General features: G+C 38.2%; 1 protein-coding gene across 1 annotated transcript in view; it reads left to right on the top strand.

The window, feature by feature from the left end:
• SYN2 (synapsin II) overlaps positions 1 to 12,608 on the top strand; it is a 193,362-nt gene extending 180,754 nt beyond the window's left edge. The window contains exons 12-13 of the mRNA XM_072420996.1: positions 2,766 to 3,006; positions 9,721 to 12,608. Of these exons, the coding sequence (XP_072277097.1) occupies positions 2,766 to 3,006; positions 9,721 to 9,856 (377 nt within the window). The 3' untranslated portion in view covers positions 9,857 to 12,608. The remainder of the gene's footprint in view (positions 1 to 2,765; positions 3,007 to 9,720) is intronic.
• The last annotated feature ends 14,565 nt before the right edge of the window (positions 12,609 to 27,173 follow it).

Below are 27,173 nucleotides of genomic sequence, written 5' to 3'. Positions count from 1 at the left end.
ACCAGTACAAATGAAACTACTGTAGTTTCTCAAATAGCAGAATCAGCAGCAGCTTGCTCAGACCACATGCAGACACTTGATATCAGCCACAATGTTCTGCTAAACTAAGGAAGCAGAAATACTTCATACGATGACTTTTTACAAATCTGCTGACCAACTTACTAATGAATTTCACAATCCTGCGCTAAATTTACAGCATGTGAACAGCAAAAATGTCAGCCTGGGTCATGGTATTAAAATAATTTTTCTATCATTTGAATCATACACCACAAGTGATATAGTTATCAAATGACAGCTAAATAAAACTCAATGAAGGGAAGTGGATTATGTTATACATTTAGATTATGAGTTCCCAGGTCACCCAAAGACCAAAGGTCTTACAAACCCTTGTGCATTCATCTTTAAAAAGGAAAATTTGAAGTAATGAAAGCTTCCAATATTAAACTTTTTCCTGAAGGCATTGGTTCCTTTATCACATGCTTCCAGGAAAAATTGGGGCCTTGAAACCCCATGAGAATCCACAGGTGCTCATTCTCTTTACAAAGTACCCCCATAGGAACTATACAGCCTCTTGGTCAGAAGTCTTAGTATGTGCACTACAATCTCAAATCATTCCTATGGAAAGACCATCAGTCTGTTGCCCAGTAGATGGCCTTTCTATATGATTGATAGAGAATGATGAATCTAATAAACTTAGGAAAAAGTTGAGTGCTAAATATTATTTGCACCGTGAGGACCTTGTGGGATCTGCTACAGGTAAGTGTAAGATTTGCGGTTTGAGATTGTGGGGGTCAGGGATGGACATAGGGAGGTGCAAAGTGTGCCACTATATGAGGGCCCTGGTCCCTACCCACTCAATGCGGGCCCCCACAATGGACTCAAGTCAGTTCAGCAGGACAGCCAAGCTTTTTTCTGCGCAGGAGCTTACTGTTAGCTACATCTGTCACTGGTTGGGGTGAACATTGTACAAGCAAAAAACAAAAAAGTATAAATGGTATGGTATCCTTTATCAAGGTAAAATGCTAGGCTGGTATAGCTTTAGGTTTGCAGAAGCTGGTTTTCAACACTTTGCTTGGACTCTAACCTTTCCATTAGTGGAAATCTGAGTCTGACCTTTTTTATTGTAATTGAAAGCAGTAAGCTATTTTTACATCTAGGCAATAACCATTACCCAGTGTTCAGTCAAACAAATAGTTATCTCTAGTGCAGGTATGAATTATGATACGTAAACACCCACCAGGTCTTAATGTTGTGTAAATAAGCACTAGAAAATGACTGGGAAAGTTTTTTATCTACCAGTAGATATTAAATATAATGACATCATGGTAAGACCAGTAGAACTAGTAAATGTGATGCATGATGCAATGTCAAATTTATGAAAGATACAAGGCCATTTCATTGGAAGTTTTTAAATCATTATTGCAGGATGTTCTGTTGTGCAATATTTTGTCAGGCCACAAAGTGATAACATATATATAGTCATATGTGTACAATGATTAACTCATTAGGAAACGTGCTGTAGTTGTGACTTTTATCATAGCTTCAAGTGAGACGAAATTATTTGCTTACAGAGTCCTTCTCTCCAAAACTGGCATTTTAAAGAAGTAAATTAGTTTTAACTTTAAGTTACTCTAATTGCAATGAACCTGAAAAGCCATTAGTAAGGGCATCAGTTTTTTCTTAGGTTCCTATTGTGCTACTGCATACATCTTAACTTTACTTACTTTACTGGGCTGCCAACACACTACAAGGCAGAAAAATAGGGATCTCATGCAAATGTTTATCATATTACATAGTTTATGCCCTGCAGCACAGGATTTTTAGCACAACATGCAGTTAGGTTATTTGGCTTCCCCCCAAATTCACCTTAGACTGTATTAAAGAGATATGACTAGGGTAGGAACATTAGATTCGGAGCCCCTTTGAGGAAAAACTAGTGACATGTCTATGGACTTTGTACAGTGCTGCGTAATATGATGGCGCTATATAGATACGGTGTAATAATAAGTATCTACTGTACGTGTGCATTGAAAGCACTATTCAGAATAAAGTTGCACAATGTATAGAAGTGAAAGTGGCCTTAGACTTAAATTATAGAGAAACCTGTTATAAGGAGTGGAAACACTCAAACTCCAAAGTGCTCAGAAATCAAAACTTTAAAGCTGTGAACTATGACTGTAAGTATGGGAAAGAGAACTTGCCAATGGAAACTTGTCAAAGGCGATTTAGCCTACTGACCTTCCATTTATAACTAATTTTACTTTTGGTTTGACAGTGTTTTAGTAAAGTTGATCCACTATCTGATCCATGTGACATGTGTTGTAAACCATAATAACATTCCATACCCATTGTTCGCTGTATTAATTACTTGTAGCTAATCAAATGTAAAATCCAGTGGCTATGGGTTACTACACTTGGCACATTTACTACTTACAGTTGACATTGCAGATGGACACTGGTGGCTTAAAAAACAATAGTTGTCATGTACCTAAAAGATTCCAGAAGCAATATCTCCCCATTAGAAGTTCTGCGCTTCTGGCAAATTTTCCATAATGCAGAATAAATTAGAAAACCGGCTGGAAAAGACATGGTCATGATAGGTGGGTGAACTTGGAAATTCACACACAGAGAGATTGCTGTAGAAGACCCCAAGATTGATCAACCTTTGCCATCTAATCAGGATTATTTAAGCCATATAGTCTTAGAGAAGTTATGGATCCTAATAATGCTGTAACAACGTAAAGTTTTTCTTGTACTAAACCTAGGGGGCCCAGTGCAACCCCAAGGATTGAAAACAGAGAACCAACAACATCCTTCACATGTGGATACACAGAAGACTCCTGGTCAGGATCTCCTTCCACCGAATGAGCCACAGATGCCATCATCAACCACAGTTCAGAAGCCTCCCTCCATGGAACACATGTCTTCTTCTGGTGGCAACCTGCAACCACAATCCAGACCTCAGACAGAACAGCCTCAGAAAGCACCACCTCATCCTCAGCTGAAGTAAGACCATGATCAAATATTGCAATAGTTTATGTCTTACTAGGGATGTATATTTATATTATATTGTTGTGTATAGAGATTTTTATGACAAGATAAGTCAATCCAAGTTGCTAACATATTTGCAGTAGTCTAACTTTCAGGTATATATTTTGGACACCAATTATGATTTACACATCATTGACAGAGGACTATATATTATTCACAGGAACTGCATCAAAGTTCCTACACAAAACCTATAATATGGGAGTAGGTTAGTTCCCATAATATTCTCAATGTCCCGTCATTTCTGGCTTCAATACATGGGAGAACTGGGCTTGGGACGTTTGGCCTTAGCATGGCTACTGAGATATGTTGGGCTGGTTGACCTAAGTGGAGATATACTCCTCTATTGATTCCTCTATCAGAGTGGAATCTAAAGTTGGTGGCACATGATTTTCCATACAGCATCCTGAAGGCATGGCCAGCAATGACTTGACTTCATTTGAGGATCTAAGATTCTTTATGACATAATGCAGAAAAACTTAAAATGAAGATGTTACTAGAAGGTATTTCACAATAATCCATGTCTTTTAGATAAACCTTTTCACCATGTCCACCAATCAATGTAGCACCATGGTACATGGTACACTTGCTATATACCACAGAAGTCTGTCAAAACCATGATAATACTAGTTGGTTGTGTTTGCCCTGCAGGTTTTCCTAGGTTTACGGTTTTATCCTGCTCCAATGCTATAGATAACTGAAATAATAGGGACACAGCCAATTAAACTATAACTATATCTTCATACCAACCAGTGGGCATCATAGCAAAATCTAAAAGAACATCAGGTGGCAGCTGTACTAATGCTTTTTTCACCTGTGATGATCACGAAATGAGCAAAAGCTCTATGAGCTATTAGCCTCCTGGGCAGTTCATTTCTGTCCGGATTTGTATGTCTAAAAGCGGTACATTGTTTTTCATGAAAATGTATTTTACAGTATAATATATTAGGATGAGTATATTAAAGTTTGAAACATAAAATCAGGTCTAAATATTAAATGAAATACATTAAAAAAAATAAATTTATTAATACATTAAATAATAAACTTTGACATGGTTTTGTGTTTCAAACTTTATTATACTCATACTTTTATATTATACTGTAAAATAAATTTTCATGAAAGACAATGTACCACTTTTAGACATATAAATCCAGTGTAATGCATTCAATACCATTATTTTGTATAGAATGCAATACAAAATAATTTGAATCTCCGGCTGCCCCCCTAGTAAGGCCACACGCACTGTCATCAGGAACTCCCGGCGGAAGGCCAGAACAGTTGCCGAGGGACTGATCGAAGGAAAAGGACGCAACCAGGGGATAGGATCGGAAAGGCAAGACACCGGAGGACACCAGCGGGACCAGGTTAGTCCTTATTTTTTATTTTTTTAGCTACACACAGGGTTACTGCTATCAGCTGTTTTTTTTACCCTGAGCCACACTCAGGGTTACCGCCCAGGAGGTTAATCTACAGTAAGGCGGATAGGTGACTACCAACAATGGTTCTGAAGTCTCCTGTATGTCTGACCTACCCTTATTTTGTTTGAAAATATAAAAGGAGCTTAAAGTAGAACTTTACACTTTCACAAATATTTAGGCTGATGATTTTTGCAGAAAGGAAAGGCAATGTCCCTTCTGCAATAATAAGTCTTACCTGCCTGATTGCTAAGTTTTTTAGCTGCACAAGTGCAGCATCAGCTTTGGTTGCCAGGTAAACCCGGAAATCCCAGTTTCCCTTGCATATGCTGGCGGTGAATGAACTCGTGTTTGGGACTTAAGTCATCCCAGCATGGCCAGTCAAGAGGGACGAAGATTGTCTCTGGTAAAAAGAAGTGAAGGAAGATGACTGCACTCTGCAATGGAATGCAGATAGGAGAGTCACACAACTTTAGTTCTGCTTTGAGGGTCAGTGGTCAACAGCAACCTCTATTATATATAATAATATTGTAAAAGTTTGAATTATCTTTAGAAGCACACTTATTCTGGATGTTTAAACTGCTTTAACAGCTGCCATAATTGGCAACTTGCATGGGCTGCAATGGCTAGTGATACGCCACTGCAACAACCATCTATTCTGTTTTTTGGAGTTCTAGTTATAATTTCTTCATTCGTTCATTTAATCATGTTTCAATACTGTTTTTCCTTTATTGCTTTTCTTTTGTCCCTTTTCCCCTTGCCACCTTTTCCCTTTTTTTGTTTTGCCCTCCAAATTATCCTTTTCAAAACTTCCTAAACTGGATTCACATGGATTGAGAAGTATTTTTACTCTTAGAACAAATACTTGTGCAAGTGTTTTTAGGCTTTTACAAGCAGTTTCTATTTAGGTCTATGGAGTGTATGATCTAAACGACTCTGGAACGAATCCAGATGAATCTGGTGTAAGAAGTTTGAAAGGACGAAATAGGAGGGCGTAACCAAAAATAGGAAAAAGAAGGAATTGTAAAAAAGGGAAACAAACAAATGAGAAAGAAACTGAAACGAGATCAAATCAATGAGGGGAACATTTATAAACCGACCCCTGTGTGTAATAATGGAAATATGTAAAGTAGATCTAAACCCAGTCACTAAAATCTCATATAATATTTAAAACATTCATGTAATTTCAAGTTATTTTCAGCCTTTTATAATATGCACTCCATGTTGTTATATGGTGAATCTCCATCCCTGTCTCTTAATTGCTTTGCATTGTCCTTCTGTCACACGGACTTTGAGAGAAGTCACAATTTGGCGACCCACCACCCCGATCAACCATGTACCACTGATGCTGGGCCATTTATATGTAGATAACAAGTGGTTACAAATAGGCTGGAGATAAATAAGCCACACTAAGATGTAACAATAGATAAAAAGGGTTATAAACAAGTGTTTCCTAACAGCATGCAGGATTCAGTTAGGACTGAGATCTACTTTAAATGACATGTGGAATAGATTCACATAAAAGCCTGTTTGGCCGGTAACATTGACCTTTTTCAAAGTGCGGACTATTTTGTTTGATTTGCTTGACCTCCTTAGCTGAAGAGGTTATCCTTAATGCTCTCAGCTTACTGTTAACCCTCTGGGCAGGTCATCTGAGTGCACCATAGGCACTTTCAAATAACAGTATTCTTCCTAACTTCCTTTACCTGTTGACAGAAATGTTTACCGTAATAATATGTCTCTTGCTAACCATCCTTGTAGCTAGACAACTTCTTTGGAAAACATATTTTAGAGCACCTTACCAGCAAATATCAGACATTTTGCATTTTACTCTTGATTAAATTTAACAGCAATGGATTACCATGAAGGTTCTGAACACTTAATTACATAATATGTTCTGGTGCCACAGAAAATGATAAAGTAATTCTTCAATCAGGATAACAGTTTGGTGTAACATACAATTGATTAAAATAGGTACAAACATTTCTTACCGCCATGGCCTCATCAGACACCAAATGCCTGGAGTGCATCCTACCCCACAACATGGCAGGCAGATCCACAGATTTTACCAACTTAGTTATCCTCCTACTAGAGAATAAAGGTTATAGCTGAGCCCTTGGAAATCAACTGGGTTTAGATTGCCTTGTGAATTACCTAGCTCTTGATTAGGGAGGAGTGATAAAATATAGGGGTCATAATTTGCAATGTTTGCAGGTTTCCTTGAGACTTCAAAAGTTTTATAGAGATTCTTCGGGTTAAAAACTGAGAAAGAGTTTGAAAGTAAAACTAGTGCCTGTGCATAGATTCAGGGTGATTACCCATACTAAATATTTGCTCAGTTTCCATTGGTAGCTAAATCCAAAGGTCAGAGATAGGATGGCCCATTATGCAGACTTAAGTTAAAAAAAGAAAACTTGAACTTGATGGGACTCGGGGTTTGTAATCATCTCTTACAGACAGCTATAGGTAAAGATATAGAGACCACAGTACAAAGCAGAATGCCCCCATATGTGTTCCACCTCAGAAAATGGCTTGGAAGTGTTCAAGCTATCTTTGACACAGAATTTTATGAAAGTGTTTACAGGTGTACATGGGGAAGTTGGCATTATAACATTTCTGGCACAATAAACTGGCAAATGGCAATACACAACATCGGCTTTGTTTGGCACAATACCCAGCAATGCCCTATGTGTGCCAGGAATGAGTGAACTCCCACATGCCTGCATCGTTTCATCATCCTGGTGCGGCAAGTTCCACTTGCCTCTTGCCCATTGACCTGCCAGTTATTGGAACCTACATAGTTCCTGGGCCTTTGCAACATGCTAGAAAAAGTTGCATAACAACAACAATCTAGTTGTGTCCAAAGCTGGTATATTGACCAGTAAGGGCATCATTCTTCCCATTTTCCAACCTTTTAAGGGGCATTTTGCCAATGACAGGTAATTATTTGTTTTTAGTAGAGTTTCCCTAAGACTTGAAAATTGTTTCAAGGGTTTGACTGGAGTAAAAAGTCAGAGACGCTGCTTTTTTGTGGCACCAAAACATATTAGGAAGTAAATATAACATTAAACACTGTTCCTCATTAAGATGGCCCTATGACTAATTTTACAAAGTCCTAAACACCATCATCAGGCTACACAACTCTGTACAGCACATTGGGGTGGTTACAAATAAAGACTTTCTCATATAAAATGACATTTATCTCAGAGTTCTCTGCATGATATAAGGTATTTATAAGAAGTCATTGAACACAATTTTAGAACAAAAGGAGGAAGAAATGAATCATTAGGACATAAAACAAATAAGATTTTTTTTTTATTTTAGGGACACTTTAAAAAATTAGAGCTTTCACTGTCAGTGAACAAGACACAGTACAGGCTACACATATGATTTGTGGATTCAATTAATAAAGCTGTTGTTACAAATTAAGTATTCTTTAACTATAAGTAAAATAACATTGTTTATATTGAGTCATTTTGTAAAAGACTCAATATTTAGGCATATGCTGGTAATTTGTTAGCGTGCAGTTCTTCTTTGAAATTGCACTTTTTAGAACTGCTTAATTTGGAATTTTTAAAAACATTATCTTTGTCTTTTACACCTGCCAGTGCATTATGTAACAGTACAAAGTGATCTTTCCTTATTTTGCATTCAGTGCTAAGCATTTGTATTATTAGCAACACATCCTATCACGTGAGGACAATGCGGTTATAACCACTGATAATCACACAAAAAGGAGGAAGTGCTTGGTCTAAGTCACAAATCTGAAAATATTGCATTCTTTTGGCTAGGACATAACTGAAATATCACACCTTGCCTGAAAAAAATGCTTTATTAAACTATACTGTAGCGGCACATTCCAATGCAATAAAAGGTTTAAATTTCAACAGTCAAATATGGAATCTGTATATTTCATACAGTGCTACAGTGCAAATTACCTGCAATTGGCACACATATTTCTGTTTTTTTTTAATGGTCTGATTTAAGAAAAAAGCTTATTTTTGTTTTAAAGCGGAACTAAAACAAACAAAAAAATTACGCCTTTAATCCGCGGATCCCTTGATTTATCAGGTCCTGAGCCATACTGGAATTCTTCTTCATCCTGGGGTCACCATTATTGCCCTTCTGTTTCTTTCTTTTTGCTACATCACCTGACCTCGCACTGTGCAGGTGCAAAATCAGGTGACCGTAGCCCGCTGTAAAGGGGAAAAAAGTTCATCCCACTGTGCATGTGTGAGATCGGCATCTCTTTCTGAAGGAAAATGCCCCTTCTGTGCAGGAGCAGCCAAGAGCATCCCCGAATGCATGACATAGGTATCCCAGGAGGCTCTGCATTTGGTCTTGATTGCTGCAGAGATCAAGACAGACAGGGAAGGTACTTTAATAAAAGAGTTGTCTACCCTTTTATGTAAAGTAAAAATATTAGGTTTAGGTCCAGTTTATGATGTTCTCAGCATCTATTTTTCTTTTATATTCATATGACCAAAGAATATTCCTTTACACTTGAAGACCCCCGTTGTCAAAGGGAGTCATTTTCCCCTGCATTATGAATTATGATAAGTGTAATAATAATAATCAGCTGCATCATTAGATGGACAATATTTGTCATATTTGTTTGCACCTCATATAACTGAAAAAAAGTTACAATACGCTGTTCTTACAGATGGGTCTCCAAGTGGTTCTGGGTGGCTGGCAGCTTACTCCCTCCCAAGGCCCCAACTGCTATGCCAGTCAGATTTTACTACCTCCAGTACTGAAAGCCTAAAGTTCTGTATAATGTTAACCCCATGTCCACCCTTCCTAACCATAATACCCTGCTTAGTGCTTAACCCCCTTTCCCAGAAGCTAATCTACCCAGAACCTAACTTCCAACTCTCCAACTTCCTTATTCTCCAAGGTTCTTGATCGGTAGCAACAACTAACAAGTTTTTAATGAACCATGCTTGCACATCTACAGTCGGTACTCTACCACTCACTACAACTCAATTTTTTCCCTATGGGCAGCTTTGGGTGCGATACCACATGTAGTGCTCCAACTGTGGGTATGGTTTCCAGGCATGAGGTGTGAATTTCCTGATGCTTTGCAAGTTCACAAGTTCATTGCTAAAAGTAGACAAATAGCTGTCTTTTATAAAATTATATTAATAAAAATTGTCTATAATTACCTAACATGTGCTTCATCTTATACCTAAGACTTGGTTTTGTATGTTCTTAGCTGTTAATGATGCCATCTATTTTATTTCTGATGTTTATCTAGCAAGTCACAGTCTTTGACCAATGCCTTCAACTTTACCCAGTCATCCTTCTTCAGATCATCAAGCAATGAAGATGAAGCCAAAGCAGACACCATCCGCAATCTGAGGAAGTCTTTTGCCAGTTTATTCTCAGATTAATTGGCCAGAGCAGTTTGCCATGGCCAGTGCTGTATATTCAGCTTCAGGAAACAAAGGCTTCCTTAAACTTCTCACTGCTTTTGTATTACTAGCTGGATGCTTCTAAACATATGCTGTAATAAAAAAATAATATGTGTGTATAATCTACATGAATGTTAAGTTTCAAACTCTACAATGGGTTTCTACAAATCTACAAATGTACTACAGATATTATCTAATATACACATTTTTAGTAGCGGTATCCAATTTGTTAGATATCGGGATCCCTGAAACGGTGTTGCAAAACAGTTAGAATTTAGCTTATTAAGCACATTTAGTAAATAAAGGAGATATTAAAAAAAATACCTCCCAATAAACAGGAGAATTAGGAACTGAACTGGTGGCTTATGTAGAACGCCATGGCAAAAATGGTATTGCCTTGATTGCACGAAATACAGAGATTGGCTTTAACAAGCATGGTTAAATAACAGCTGTACTTGCTCTCAGTATACATTCACATACTTCAGTCATTGTAATTGCCACCAAATTCTACTTAATTATAATGTTGTAAGAGTCTAACAGATTTCTCAGATCAAAAAGTATATATTTGTGAAATACAACACTATCACTTATGTTTTTCTTCAATCAGAATATGAAGAAGAAATTTGTTAAAACAGTTGGGTACTGTTTAGAAACCAGCAACTGTTGGGACAATACAAACTTTAGTAAGAAGAATGTGTAATGTATAGCCCAGCCTACAGAGTACAGCAGTCAAGACTATGTAATATACAACATAGTTTACAGACTGCAGTAAGCTATAACTTAAAGCTCCTCAAATCTCTGGTTAGTGGGAGAAAGAATTTCCCAGAATCCTCTTTCAATTAAAGCAACAGACGGTTTGACAAACCATCCAACAACCTGTGAAAATATCTAACATTTTTAGCAGTAAGGCTGTGTACACAGATTCATTGGAATCTTTCATGATCCTTTCCAGCGACAAAAGAGTGAAAGATGCATGAACAAGTGCTGTAGATACAGCAGTGTTCCCCTCCATGAAAAGGGGGGAAAACTACAGGGCGGCACCCTGCTGCGCTCTCTTCCCTTCACTTGCATTGAGGTCATTCATCGTTCTACGCTCGTGGATGAATGACGTTTTATGGTCACTGTACACACGTCCGATTCTGATATTAGCCCTGAAGCCATAATGGGTGTACATAGCCTACTGTTTTCTAAAGTGTATATTAACAGGCACTACAAAAACATAACTCTTTGAGCCATGTCAGAGTGGCACATGCTCATCTCCAGAACCAGGAGAGCCTTCTATGTAGTCATTATGGAATCATCCTCTAGATTAGTGGTAAGCAAACTCCGGCCTTAATGCCACATAGGGCCTATCCAGTAGTCTGTAGTCTGGCTAATGCCCCCCTGGTCGATCTGGCCCAATCCCGGGCGGCAGGGGTAGGCAACCTGTGGCTTTGGAGCTGCATGTGGCTCTTAAACCTCCTTCTTTTACCTCCCTTCACTATTTACTGCTGCTGGCGTTAACACTTCCACCCCCCCTGGGGTAAGGGGACATTCCCTCTCCTCTGTATGCATTGCGGAGGAGAGGGATTTCCTTTTAGGGGAATTCCTGTGGGGGGCAGAGCCATCAGCGCGGGACTGGAGAGAGAGCCCGGCCTAGTGTGCCTTCTTGACCTCCGAACATAGCCTAGTAGCCAAAAAAGTTTGCCGACTCCTGCTCTAGATGGTTGAAAAACTGTTGAATCTCCATCGCTGGTGAGGGAACAGCAAAGGAGCAACATCTAACTCTCCTGGTTATCAAAATAGAAACAGGTAATTGAATGCCAATCAGAGGATTCCTGATGTGATCAGCGGTAGATCAGATAAGTGAGCCACCATCAAGGCTTCTCTTAGCAGTTCAGCTCACTCTGCTTCTCCCATCAGAATACTTTCTCTGTTTTTACTTTAGAAATGTGAAGTGTGGAACCTTACAAGGTCACTGCTGAGATAGTTAAGTAGCGTGAGCTAATTGTTACATTAGTAGCCGTACAGGAAATAATGTCTTACCATCAGAAGTTACCATGATGTACTGATAACTTACCAAGTAATTGATGGTATTTTGATAGGAAACATGGAAATGTTAGAAGACGTACTAAAACATAAAGACATGGATTTACAAATGTTTATATTTATCCCATTATTCTACCAGATCACAACAGAGACAAGAATATCCTACAGTCAATGTGGGATCTCTTTATGTTTCCTTATGGACTAAATCGAACCAGAATTCCATTGCATAGTGCCCATACTGCTATGGAGGGCTAAGTGTAACTTAAAATAAAATCTAGCCAGAAAAAAAGCTTAATGATATTTACATCTTAAGTATATTGAACAAATACAATCGTTTGGTTAAATCACACTAATAGTATAATTCATCTTGAATAAAAATATGAATACCAACAATAATAACAAAAAAAAACCCAATGTAGCTACGTACTTGTGCAATAGTAATTTAGTAAAGTGCTGAAAAATGCTTACTAGTTTTTATTGAAGTGTGTAAAAAGGATATTGATTCAGTTTGTTTTTTGTAACGATCTATTTTTTTTTCTTTAAATGTTTTGCTGTAATCTTTATTGTTATGTTAAGTCTTTTGTGTGTATGACCTATGCTGAGTAATGTGCACACTGTGCTAAATCTCGAATTATTATAATGTATTAGTATCTGTACAGAATGTATATCATATTCAACATAAATAAAGCTATTTTAAAAAGTTTTTTCCGTTTTATAGAAATATTCAGGATATATGTACTGTAATTTACAAATATATATATATATATATATATATATATATATATATATACTGTAAATTTATAAAACACCAACAATCTAGGCATACTGTCTGTTGCAAAATCATCACAAATGGAAACATGTAATGAGAGAATGATCGATGCCTTTCCTAAATTCGTTCTGTCCTTCTGAAATGAGTAGTTGCCTGGCCGTTTTTGTTTCAATAAATATAAGATAGAAATTATTATTACACATTTTTTATATAGCGCTGACATATTACACAGGAGGGAAGAACCTGCAAACTCCATGCAGATAATGTCCAGGCCGAGATTCCAACCTGGGACCTAGTGCTGCAAAGGTTAGTGTGCTAACCACTGAGCCATCGTCCTGCTATATGGCACAATGGTCAACAATGTCTTCAAATGTAATCAGTACAGAAAATATTTATCATTCATTTACCAACTTATAATGTTTTTGTTTTATTTGTAGAAAATTGTTTACCATATATATATATATATATATATATATATATATATATATATTTATGTTTTAGTTACATTTGCAACACTTTTCTATTGGTAAATTTATGTGTCCGGATCATACATGTACACCGACGTATGTTAATGACAGAAATATCTGTATTCAAAAAAGACCTGATTCTGGCAAAACTAAAGATTTACTGATCTGAAACAAGAATAAAGGATGGATGTTTATACTTTATGAGCTGGTTTCAGGTTTCCAGGCCAGTGGCTGAATACCTGCAGCTTTAAAACAATTAAGTGGTGGGAAGTAGTGAGGGTTTTAGAAGACAGAAGAAGATGGGTAGGCAAGTTTGACCAAATGGGTATTAAGGGCTCTTTTGAAGGAGCAGAAAGTAGGAGCAAGGTGAAAAGGACGAGGAAGATTATTCCAGAGAGTCCGGGTAACTCTAGAAAAGTCTTGGAGCCGTGCGTGTGATGAGGTTATGAATGAGGAAGTCATTACTAGGTCATTGGAAGAGCAAAGAGAGCGGCTAGGGGAGAACTTTATTACCAGGTCAGAAAGGTAAGTGGGACAAGAACTGTGTAGGGATTTGAAGGCAAAGCACAGGATCTTGAATTTGATTCTAAGGTGAAATGGAAGCCAATGAAGAGAACTACAAAGAGATGCAGCAGAAGAGGAGCGGAGGGAAGGATGGATGAGTCTGGCTGCAGCATTCATGATAGATTGTAGAGGAGAGAGTCGGGTTAGTGGAATACCAGAGAGGAGGAGGTTACAGTAGTCCAGACGAGAGATGATAAGAGAGTGTACAAATAGTTTGGTGGTCTCAGGGGACAGGTTTTGGGGACGATGCACAGGTGAAAGTGACAGGAACTGGAAATGTTCTGAATATGAGGGGTAAATGAGAGGGAAGACTTTCTTTCCTGAATTAAGACCAAGGGACTGAATTAGAAGAAGGATACAGATAGAAAAAACAATAACTTACCTTTATGTGCATTGCATAGGTGGAACCTCTTGACCACTGAGTTGCATTTGGGAACATATCTCATTCTTCATTGAGTTGGTTAAACAGACCAACTGAGCACATACCTACCTTTATTTCACTTCCTCTTTATTCCACACATCTGTTACAAATACCCAGTTCTTATGGGTGAAGACAGAGCATGTTAGTCACCCTACATGACAGCAGTGGGCCATTCACCAAGCACCAGTGTTCAGAGGAGAGTCTATGGTTCTTAGCAAGCATCTCATAGTGTAAATAATGCAGAGATCCTTTAGCATCACTTTCTGGTATCATATCTTTATGCCAGGTTGCCCTACACAGAACGGAAATAATAAATCATAATTTGGAATTAAAGCATATTATAAACCCAAAAACAAAATATTTTATATTGCAGCTTACCAGTCCTTAGATGTCATGGCTGCTTTAGTTTTCCTATTCTAGTGATTCCACTAATAACAGACTTCCAGTCCTGGGATGACAACAATCACAGTCAACAGAAATGAGATACATGGACCTTATCCAGAGGCTCAAATAGAACAAAAAAACGTAAAGAAGGGTTTTTATGGCAAAAAACCAAATGTTAATAATGATTACTTCTCATAATACATATCACAGATCAATGCTTTGAAACGACTGGAGACACAGGTCCAGATCATTATCGTTTCGGCCCTTTAGGGGCACTCGACAATAAGCTACTGACAGGAATATACAACATAATAACAATCATGTTGCATATAATGACAATTGTGGGTTGGTTACCCGATGCGTTTCGCACGATGGCATAGTGCCATCAGCATACACAGACCGTGGCTGCGGTCTCTGTGCCCCGTTACTCTAGGACCACAATGTCCTTCTTCTGGGTGCTCATCTTAAGCCCCTGTCCTCCCCAAGGGAGGTGGTCTCCCAACATTTTTGACTTGTTTGGGACACTGATTCCCTCAGATGCTTTACACACATATACGCTCTATCCTGAAGGAATATACACTGCCAAGTAATCGTGCTCAACTTCGCTAAATGCAACGTCACCCCTGAAGATGCCGGGCGAAGTCGGGCGTAACGTGTCGGCTAACCAACCTATGTATGCGACACGATTGTCATTATATGCGACACAATTGTTATTATGTTGTATATTCCTGTCAGTAGCTTATTGTCTTGTGGCCCTACAGGGCCGAAATGATAATGATCTGGACCTGTGTCTCCAGTCGTTTTAAAGCATTGATCTGTGATATGTATTATGAGAAGTAATAATTAATACAATTTTTTTTTTTTGCCATAAAAAACCTTTTACGTTTTATTGTTCTATTTGAATATCTCCAGGGTTGGCAAATAGTCTCATTTCTAGGGCCTGTATGTATCTACTTTCACTAAATAAATATGCAAACACTCTACTTAGCAGAGGCTGTTTGGTTCTACCAGTTTGTAATCTGTATATTGCTACATTGAAGCACTGCAATAAAACAATCCTAATAGATGAAATAGATAAATGAACATAAATTTGTATATAAATATATATATATATTTATATATATATATTCCAATTCATTTTTTCATTATCATTACTTTAGTTAGGTTTAGATTTCTTTCTCAAGCTCAAGAAGTATAAAAATGCCATTCTACTATTTTTGTCTACAATAGAAAAATTATAGATCACATGCAATGTTTATTTGTATTGAGATCACTGAGTACCGGCTGAGCTTAGAACTACAAATACTCAATATTGCATAGCTCTGGTAGAACAATGTACGTATAATATGTATTCACTCACAGCCTTGAGAAATGACAAATATATATGGTAGTACCCAGCAGAAGGAGGAAACTGTTTCAGGACAATGCAGAATAACTTATAGGAAACATTGAATGATAGCCTTGTTGATGTTAAATGTAAGGAAACTGGGGGATCTTTTCCAGTGTAAACAATTCATTTCCTATCTACGTAGGCATTGACAGTCTACTTTGCATCCCAGATAAAATTAGATTGGAGGTGGAATAAGGTTCTGTCTGTAGGGACAACCATGCTATCAAAATAGGAAAAGCAGTGACATCTATGTCAGCAGGTCAATGACAAAAACGTAAAAGACTAAAATCTCTAATAACTTCAAAATATTACCGGCTATCCAAAGCCAAATTGTTTTAAGGTTACGGGTAAGGACCCATGTCAAGATCTGTTGCTGTCTATGTCTCCACTGTGGAGATTCACTTTCTTAATTTGTCACGGTGAATATTGTTTTATAAAGCACAAAGTAATTTTCACACTTTTACAGTCAGTGGAACACGTGTCCTAAATATATTGGGTACATGCCTACTTTGGTTTTGTAGTTACCAGCTGTTTTTTTCCGTTTCGAGGAATATGGTGTTCAAATTAAACCTCAGCTTCCAAATTCTGAAAAGTGCTTTGATAATATTGAGATGGTTGGCAAGGGAAACATCAGCTAAAACCCAGCACACATCAGGCATTATTCTCTGGTTGTTAGAAGTGTTTCATGATCATTTATGACATCTGCCGTGATAATTCTGAAAACCACAAGCCAATGTTAACTCTGCTTACTGCATTCTTTGACAAGGAAGTATGGGAAAAGATTCGAACAAAACAAAATTTAATAACCATTTTCTACTCTAGCCAAAAAAGGACTTCATTGTCATTCCCTGGACTTTTCAACATAACTATCACCACTCCTAACTATGTGTAAAAAAACACTAAAGTGGGCATTGGTCTTTTACTGTTCCTATGTAAATTGATTGGACACAGGGGTTTCATATAAGGTGCAGGTTACATTCCTCTTTATTATACAAATTGTACAGAATACACAGGGGTTCAGCATGTATTAGAAAACAACGTGTGTACTTTAGCCCAGTGGCCCCCAACCTTTTGGACCTCACGTACCACTAAATTTAGGGACTCTGGACCGGGCATGCGTGGGGAGCCTTGTGTTACTCAAAGGGGAAGAAACTTCCCCCAGAAAAACCTCATGATGCCAGAACCCGCCCACTCTCCCATTGCAGGTCTAAGCCAGGGACACAACCCACCCACAACCCCGAGCCTGCGATGCATAGGGAAGACATGGTACGCAGCTCTGGCTGGTGCCCCCCCCCCGTTGGGTCTTTCTCCTGTTCCCGCTGGGGGGTGCACTGGCTAGAGCCACAGACCACCAAAATTTTCTTGCAGACCACCACAGGTTGGGGACTGCCGCTACAGCCTTCCACTGAGTGAGTCTCCGTGCTCTCGGGGCCCATCAGTCAGACGGCCACAGCCCACTAGTCCAGAGGTTGGGGACAACAAAAGGCACCACATTGCACAAATCAACCAACAGGCAAATGAAGCTTTATAGAAACTGCAAACAAGCACAAGTTCTTTCTGGAAAAGGATTTGAAAGACTTAGGCAGTGTCTGAAATAATTGAATGCAAAGTGTAGATGGCAACAGACAATCAAAGGGACCAGCTTCCACTTGGCATACGGGCTTACATTTGCTGAGAGGTGCCACAGGGCACAACACAGGTATGGGAATATATCACCAGCACACCCTGCCTTCGTCAAGTAAACTTATTACCCGTAGCACAAAAAAGCCAATGTTCCTAGGCAATTCAAGACTCCTTTATTAGGGTGGCCAAGACAAAGTACAAAGATAAACCAAACAAAGCAAAACCTTCAACAATAAATTATGTTTTGAATATGCTTCTCTCTGTAAAAGGAATTTATTATGGTCACCTTAGCTTGTTGGCACAACACAGAGGTCCTCAGGTATCACTCGGTTGCATAACCTGTTGAAACCATTTCTCTGAACTGGCATCAGACTCTGATAAGGCAAGAAGGGAAGGAAAGAATAAATCATAACGGATTCCTCCATAGGGCTATGCAGATATTGGAAGTTGCAGGTTACTATAAGCAAAACAACCAACCCAAGCACCCCAAGTTTTATTACCTTTTGGCCAAGTTATGAATTTTGAAGCTTATCAGAATTTATTGAAACCATCAAATCTGTTTTACTCCTCAGCTTGTAGTCAAGGTAAACCTATAAAAGCCGACATTGGAGTTGTACATCTTTTAAAAATGATTTTTTTTCCATTCCAACAGTCAAATGGACTCCTTGTATTTACAGGACTTACCTTATCTGTTTTTGACGTGTCCTTTTTTTGGAGTGATCTCATGCTGTGTGATGATCAGAGGGTGAGTCCGACAAGACAAGACTAAGATATTTTTATTTATACACCCAATAGGTTGCTTAAAACATTGTCAATCCAATCTGTGAATAATCATAAAGATAATATTTAATCATAAAAATAGCAATGATTACAACAAGGCCTCCTCAACCATTGAAACATATTGAGCGATAATTTCATACGTGATTAAAAAAAGAAAAGAGATATCAGGAAACAAAGACATATTTACATTTTCAAAGAGGCCAGAAAAGCTGTTTCAACAAATATGTAGGATGTCGTATCTCATCTCTACTTGAAGATGTTTGTTTCCTGGATGATCTTCTTTTAATGATTATGTTGCAATATATTGTCATTGACCCAGAACAGAGGAATGATGAGTGATTTTCTGTTTGCTGGATTTGGGTGACTCTGATATATTGAATTCAGGAATAGACAGGGAACCTGCATATTTAGGGTCAACCAATGGCAACTTCCATATTGCCCTTCTGCCCAACAGCATATGTAATTGGCACATTGTTAAAGTATTGACTTGGCATTATGAGCAATATTATTTAGATGTCCAAATCTTTCATGTCAAATACTGTTAAGGATAATTAATGTTTTAATATAGCCCAATAGTTCTAGTGGGTAGCATGAGTTACTTTATTTATCTGATATATTATAAGTTGTGACAGTGAAAAAAAAATCACATTTAAACTTATTACTGAACAGGTAAACATCCAGTTGAAATACATATTATATTAGAATTGTGTGTCCTACTAATGACTTAGGCAGCATGGTGGCTCAGGGGTTAGCCTTTTGGCATTTCACCGGTATCCCCCAGGTTCAAATCTCAGCCAGGAGACTACCTGCATGGGGTTTCCTATGGGTACTCCTGTTTCCTTACACATTCCAAAAACATGCAGTTAGGTTGATTGTCCTTAGACCACCAGTCACCGACAGGTGGTCCACGAGAAAATTTTGGAGGTCCACAGAATTTTTATGTTTTAATAATAATAAAACAAAAATAATATTCTAATAAACTCTTACATTCTGAATGACAATTTTGGCCTTTATATTGCACTAAATTTACAAACTGTACTAGAGACGGAAAAACAAGGGAGAAGCAACGTGACGTCAGTGTAGTATTAAGTTTTATGAGGGAACCTGTCCCGAGCCGTACGCATCAGTATTGTTTCCACCATTACAACAGTCACCCTGCTCCGCCAATACCGATTCTCATCCCAATGTTTTATTTTATTTGTTTATTTCTCAGATGATCTGTTAGGTAAGTGTGACCTTAACTGAGTATTTTCTTTACCTGTTGGTTTTAATGGCATCATATAGTTTGATAACTATCATTTCTTGTTTGGTCTCAGATTGGAATATACCCATATTGAGAGAGAAAAAGCAAACAAATATTTTGCATTTCCTTAGTAATACCAAAGATAATGCAACTAATGCAAATAGTAACAATAGTAATACTTCACCTAACCGTGAGCTGATCAATGAATCAGAGCCGCCACAGTCCTTGTCAGCACCATTAGGAAGATCATTATTTTACAAATGTATTTATCTTTTTATAAAAATTCATATTATTGGACTGCAGGATTTAAAATTATGAATTTAGTGGTCCATGAGGTTAGACTGTAATAATGGCATATGAGTATGGTAGAGACATTAGATTGTGAGCTCCTTCGAGGGTCAGACAGGTCTAATCCTTCCACAGTAAAAAGAGAAGCAGCACAGAGATAAACTTATCATTACCCTGTTCTCTCCTACCATAAGGGTTCTTACAACTGATTGGCTTCTAGTGCTACTTCTCTGTGCCCCAGTCTAAGTTCTGTGGTACTTGTAAAGTTTAAGTACTTGCTTAACATACATTTAATGATTTAGTAATGATTATGGTCGCTAGCACTACAGCTCTCATATACACAGCACTATGGTTGTGTCAAAGCCTGAGATGCCAGCTTTAAAAAATGATCAATGTGTGATATGACCAATTCTGATGAGATGGGCTATATCTAGGAAAAGTTTGAATACTTCATTTCATAGGAATCCTATAGACTTTCTGTAAATGTAATCAGAATATTTCAACTATTGGGTAATACCTAACCTTGGATAGACACATCCTAATATCTTCAGGAAAGATGTTTTTTTTTAGTTACCTTTGAGCTGTGATATGCCTTTTATGTAATAAATCAAAATGAATTTTTACTGGTCAATAGAGAGGCATTGTGCTGAGCTGAGATATACTGGGAGGGGGCCATGGCAGAGCAAAGTCAGAACAAAGTCGTGTTCTAGACGTCTCCTAGGGGTGCAGCTTATTTATTTTCAATAAAACTTACTGCCAGGCACCAAAAGCTATTTTATCAATCTGTTAGTTTGTCCGATTTTTTGGTGCTGCAGGCTTGTTTTAATGTTGTGTCTATTTGATTATTTATACTTTATATGGCTCAAACAAACCATTCTAGTGGAGCTGTACAATAATCTTACAAATACTGGACAAAGTTTGGGTGAAAGTTAACATTTCCTATGTATTATGTGTGTGTGTGTGTGGGGGGGGGGAGGGGTCCAGGATACAGAAAACCATGTAAATATGGGAAATTCCATGAAACAGTAGTCTCTGGTATCTTCTTCTGCATGAATGGATAGATTTGGGTTGGGTATCAGGATGGGTTTCCAGAGTAAAGATTCCTGATGAAGGTATGCTTTTTAAAAAAGGGTTAAAAAAGACAAGACGGTGGTGTTGTAGATAAATTTCTTTTCTTTATTATGGATATCCCTATTAAATTGTAATAACAACTATTAATCTGCTTTTCACTTTTGTTGTAAAAGCTTGGTGCTTACAGAGTTCAATAGCTAACACTGAAATGTACATGCACAGTAAACCAGAGAAAAGTTTCATCCTTCTCTCTTCTCCAAGAGCGCCACCAACGGGTTCATTGAGAGACAACGTGTCTGATAATTGGGAATGTGCTATGCACTCTATTTTGTAAAGAGAGATATAACATTTAAAAACATATAAAGACATTTATTTAAATGACAAGGTCAGCTTTATTGAAAGTTCCCTTCTCTTGAATAAGAAATCCTAGGGCTTTATTTATATAGCGGTAAATCTCACAACCAATGAAACATTCCCCCTGTTGGGGAATCAAATACTGCTATTGAAACACATGGACCGGGGAATGTTTCTGCAACAACAGCTCTTACCTACCTGATCGCTGCCCAGCCGTCTAATTGTGTTTGTTGCCAGTGATACCAATGTGAGTGCTAGGACTGAATGAACGTCATCCCAGCCAGGCCAATGAAGATCGGAAAAAGAAGAAGGCAGAAGATGGCAGTGCCCGTGACAGAATGGGGACAGGGGAACGTTGAGTGGGTGTATTTACGCTTTAGTCCCCCAACTCTGTTGTAGCATAGCACGCCTTCCAACCACAAAACTGGCTACATGCCTTATCCAGTATACCTGGAGTTCTTTACATTGGGAAAGACTTCATTTATGTTCCTTGCCCCTGGATCAGATATCATTATTTTTATTACTGCACATACTTCCCAATATGTATTACTTCTCACAGATATCACAGTACTCCCCCGACAATGCCTTGGAGAAATTATCCTCATTCCGATATAATCCATCTATCTCTTAGATTCTGGTTTAGAGGTATCTGCAGTTCTTGTTTTCCCAAGCTTCATCCACCTAACGTCCTACAAAGGTGCAATATTGAGGTCTGGGGGGGAAGAGACTTAGGGAAAACTTCCTCCTACCTGCAGCAGACAGATGACATAATAAATCACTCTAACTGCTTTTATTGATAAAAGTAACAACTGCTTTGAAAAAAACAAACTGTTGCTATGTATTATGACGTTAGGATAATTTATTGCTGCAGATTTGTAAAGTTAGGTCCACTTTAATGATAGGAGATGTGTTAGAAAGACAAACATGGAAGCTTCTTTTTTCCAGGTGATATGGAAAATTCCCCCTGCTCATACTCATTCAACCTGAAGTGTCAGCTATTCATAAGTCATTTTTCTGGTCTTGGAATGACGCCTGAATGATTGCTGTTTAACAGGTACTTGTTGTACAGCATGGGACATAAGTGATCAGCATGATTCAGCAGATCCTAAGAGAACATTCTTTCTTTCTCTTTAAGGTTGGCTAATGAGTAACAAAACCAGTGTATCAAGGTATTTCCAGCCACTCTCTCTTCACGTGCAACTGTTCTCGTGTTCCCGTTCTCAGTCATACCTCTAAGAATTGCCTGGGCCAGGCCTTCAAATGATGACAGGGTTAATCAATTCTAAAAATTATCAGAGAACCAGAACATACCTGTTTCATTTTTTTTTTCTTTTTTATCTCTGATGTTTTTTCTTGCTTCATACAGTTGCTCAACATTTTTAGAATGCTTACTGAGACGTCTTTTTAAATAATAAAAACATAAGATATGAAAATGTTGCATTTGTAAGCTTTGACAGCATAAAATTCAAGGAAAAAATAATTTATGAGTTTCACAAGGAAGAGAAGTTTTTGTGTTTTTCTTGTTTTTATGTTTTGTTTTTTTAGCACAATGATAATGATAGCAAAACAAGATTTATGCAGTTTTTTATGCCAGACATTGCTTATACATACACATCATTTTTCCATCCAGGGGCTGCCTTTTGCCCATTGATAATCACTTTTCCCTTTTGCCAGGCAAAGCCAAGAGTAATTCCAGGTACAAGGTATGCAGAAGTGACCGTCTGTAGTGCAGAGAACATGAGTGACTAATTCCCAGGCCCCAGCACTATCACAAGGGGTGAGGGCACCTAATGCCCTGTGCAGATGTCCAATGGTCAGATGATTGTCACTGGAAATGATCTTACTTGATCGTTTCCAGTGACTTGAAAAGGAACAAACGCTGTACACATAACGTTGTTCTGTTCTATGGAGAGGGGAGGAGGGAGCACACGTGAGCAGCCCCCCTCCATAGAAATGTACAGTGGTTGTTCACAATCGGAAGACTGCCCTGTACACATGCCGGGTGATAATTATCTGTCGTGTGTACACAGCTTTACTCTTTGTAGACATTCATCTACCAAAATCTTATCCCAAGTTTTTCGCTATGTACACACGTGCAATCATTGTCGTTGGAAAGGATCTTTCACAATCCTTTCCAACGACTAACGACTGCACGATGCATGAGCGAGTGGTGTACATATAGCAATGTCCTGTTCTATGGAGAGAGGATGGAGAGAACGACAGAGCGTCACCCCGCTGCTCTCTCTCTCTTCACTTCCATTACGATCGTTTGTCATCCATCATCTGTGGGTCCGCCAGGACAATCGTTTGTACGACGAGCGCTGTAACACGTTCTGAGCCGATTATCGGACGAGAGCGATTGCATGTGTGTAACGTAGCCTTTTTCTTGGACCCCAACAACATAGGATTTGTAAGAACGGTATGTTTCAACAGGAAAATGGTGGAGTATTAAGAGAAGCTTTATGCACATAGATATACTTTTACTAGAATTTACTATATTACTATTTGGCTCTGTAATTTGATTGCAATAAAATGTACCATTAGTTCTAAAAACAGTTATGGTTAATCTAGGCCATTTCCATTGCCTGTTTTCCCAATCTCCAGGTGGAAGCATAGATTTATAACAGTTTAGGATTGATCTGCAGACATTAAAGTAAAATTATATTGTTGATGAAGTTATGTTATGTAATGTATTTATGATCTGCAAAATACACAGTTTTATATAAAAATTGCTTTCACTTTTTACTACTCACAATCCATGCAGGAGGAGATTGTCAATGACTACTGTGTGTGCAAGCTTCTCTGGGATAGAAATCAGCATACATGCTGAGCATATATTGAGTTTATCAAGTTTTCTCCTTTACCCAAAGATTGCCCATAACAAGCTGTGGCCTTGAAGTCAATAACAATTAGACAATTAACATAAAAAGAAGCCATAAAATGTGCAAAGTAAAGGCTGTGATCTGTGGTTCATAAGAACCCCAACTGTCCAGTACCCACAAAGCACGGGGTGTGAAAGTTTGTACCGAAACACATTTTTTGAACTTTTGGTGGTCAGTACAATACTTTGCGTTTCCTTCCATCCCTGCTATTCCAATTAGCCCCCTCGGATTCAAGGAAGAAGCATTGTGTAAATTCCAAAGCTGTCCTGTTGGAACGTACACAAGACAACTCTCTCCACACCCATGGGACAGTGCCAGGCCAGCATGCTCCACTGCCAGCCAATAAACAGGGTAGAGAGGAAGTTAAAAAAAGGAGAGTTTGGGCTATTAAGAAGAGGGTTACAAATTTGCTTTTTTACATACAAGTGCATAAAGAATTATCAGTTTCATTTTATGATTGAACAAATATGCCAGATTGCCTAAACTGCCATGGCTAAGGACAGTTGTGGGAGAGCAGATATATATTGCCAGTTGGGTGGTATAAGTTCTTTGACTAATTCTGTAACAGACCTCGAAATTCTATATTGCTGGCACCACCACAGATTGGAGGTAAGAACAGTAAGGTCCAACACGGAAAAAATTAATAGACCTAACCATGAAAAGTGATGTTTTGTCATGATATAGAAAATAAGTATAATTGTTGGTTGCCCCTAAGTATAACTCCAAAAAATGGGCCTGATTTATTAAAGCTCTCCAAGACTGGAGAGGAGACACTTTCATCGTTTGTGTTGTCGTTAGCAAATGTTTTCAATCCTGCACCAGATCCATTCCAGGTTTGCTGGATAACCCAGCTCCCCTGAAGAATGTGTATCCTCTCCAGCCTTGGAGACCTTTATTAAATCAGGCCCAATGTGTTTTATGGCTGGAATTCCCCCTAAAATTCAGCAGAGCACTTTCTGGTATGTAAGGGTGCTCTTGTACCTACAGCCTCATAGCTGTACATCTGCTATGTGCATTCTCAGAAAATGCAGCCTTTTACTGTTATTCTCAAAGTATTAGGAATGAGATTTGGAAATGCCATTTCTGTTCCCCTTGCTGAAGATTCTTACATAAGGAAGCAAATCTCTGCCTTTGACAAGATGGTAAATGGTCCTTTGCCTTCTACCTGACTTCTCTTTTTTGGGGGAATAGCTTGAAGAGCTTAAATCTACCTTAAATTACTAAACAATAGTGATTTATGTATATTTTTAAGCTCAAAGATCACAAAAAGTACAGTTTCAGAATAACATCTGACAGCTATAGCGAGTTTTACCTGCTCATCATTAATATTTCATCCTAAACCTTGCATATGATTTGTCCCTTAGTCTGAACTAACTGTCTTGTTGGTCTTGTTAGTATATTAGTTTAGGTTACATAGGTTCTCCCTTATCTCTTTCATGATATAGAGTTTTTCAGTAATGCAGCTTTCTCCACTAGAGGGAAGTCACCAAATATAAATTATTATTCCCAGCCAGAAATCGTATTCTTAATGACAACCAACTCTCAGATTACGAGGACTTTGGATTTTAAAAGTTACTAAGTGGATGTGACTTGAGACTTTGACAACAGATCAGGAGACCCAGCGGAATTGTTGACATGGTATTTGAAACACAAACCTGTGCTTTGACATAATAAAATAATTGCCCAGGAAAATAATACGAGGACAGGTCTAGCTTGTTAAAAGAGAAACTTTTTTTGGAAAAATCTGACCTTTAATTGTGAAGACGCTGCTTGTTTAGCTGTTATTAATAAAAGTACCATTAATAAACCAAATGTATAAAGTTCAAGAATATTACACAGTGCTGTACTACAAATATGCTGAGTCCTAGTGTGAACAAAATCAATTCTTCATTGGAAAGATTTATATTAAATGGAACCTTCTTTGAAGGTTCTGTGTTGTCATCCTGATCCTTTTTTTCACTTTTTGGTAAGTCAATGACCTGATAGATGGATATGTATTGGTGATGAGATAAAAGGTCCTCCACACTAACCGCCAACATACGGGAAGGGCTCCATTAGTCACAGATCATGGTAACCAATTCCTAATTAAACCTTGATGGCATTTAAGGAACCAATGGCCAATAACCAATTGGGAACATGAAAAGTAGATGAAATGACACTTAACAGAGACGTAGGATATTAAATTAACTTTTTTGGCTTTTCTATAATAAGTTGGATGTCCAACATTGTCCAACATTATGTTTGAACGCTGGATAAGCTGAATAAACTGGATAAGCTTTCTGCTCTTATGTGTATATAGCACAGTTGTCTCATTTATTATTCCACAGAAATCTAGGTAGGTGAGCACACCAACAAAAGGCATTATCTAACTTGCGTTACTCTTGGAAGGTGTTGGAATAGCTAATATTCATATGGCCTTTTCCATTTAGGGGGGAGGTGGTGGTAGGTATACAAATCCCAGGTATGAAATATTAAAACACTCTTCCCCCAACAGAAACTAGATACATGCCTTGGGCATAAACTGTACAATCGGCTTCTCTTTTCCATCTTCACAGCCGTTCTGCCACTATATTATGTGAGATAATATATTATGTATGTCAAAATAACAAACTGATATTTGTTTCTTCGGTTGCAGCACCTCCTGTAAATCGTGTTAGCAAACAGGGTTTGCAGGTATCATTGACTTGTTATTGTTACCATGTATTTACAAGCACAGAGGGTGGGGATATAACATAGAGCAAGGAGCTCAGTCAGCAGCTTGGCTTGGAGAGACACAGACAGGGGTCTGTGTCAGTGCAGCTCTGTTTGGAGACACAGACAGGGGTCTGTGTGGGTTCAGCTCGGTTGGAGACACAGACAGGTGGGCTGTGTGAGGAGCTATGCTGAGAGACTCAGAAAGTCGGTCTGCTTGAGTGAGCTCAAAAGTGAGCAGAAGGTTGATGAAAGCTTGGTTTTGAGCTGACAGGGAGAAGCCCTCCAGCTGATAAACAGGGAAGTCTGATGTATAGTAAGTGCCAGACAGGCAAGGTTTT

The sequence above is a fragment of the Pyxicephalus adspersus genome, chromosome 8 (genome assembly GCF_032062135.1).
Source record: "Pyxicephalus adspersus chromosome 8, UCB_Pads_2.0, whole genome shotgun sequence".
NCBI classification, from domain to species: Eukaryota; Metazoa; Chordata; class Amphibia; order Anura; family Pyxicephalidae; genus Pyxicephalus; species Pyxicephalus adspersus.
The sequence above is the reverse complement of the archived record's forward strand: the minus strand, read 5'-3'. Positions and strand labels throughout refer to the sequence as shown.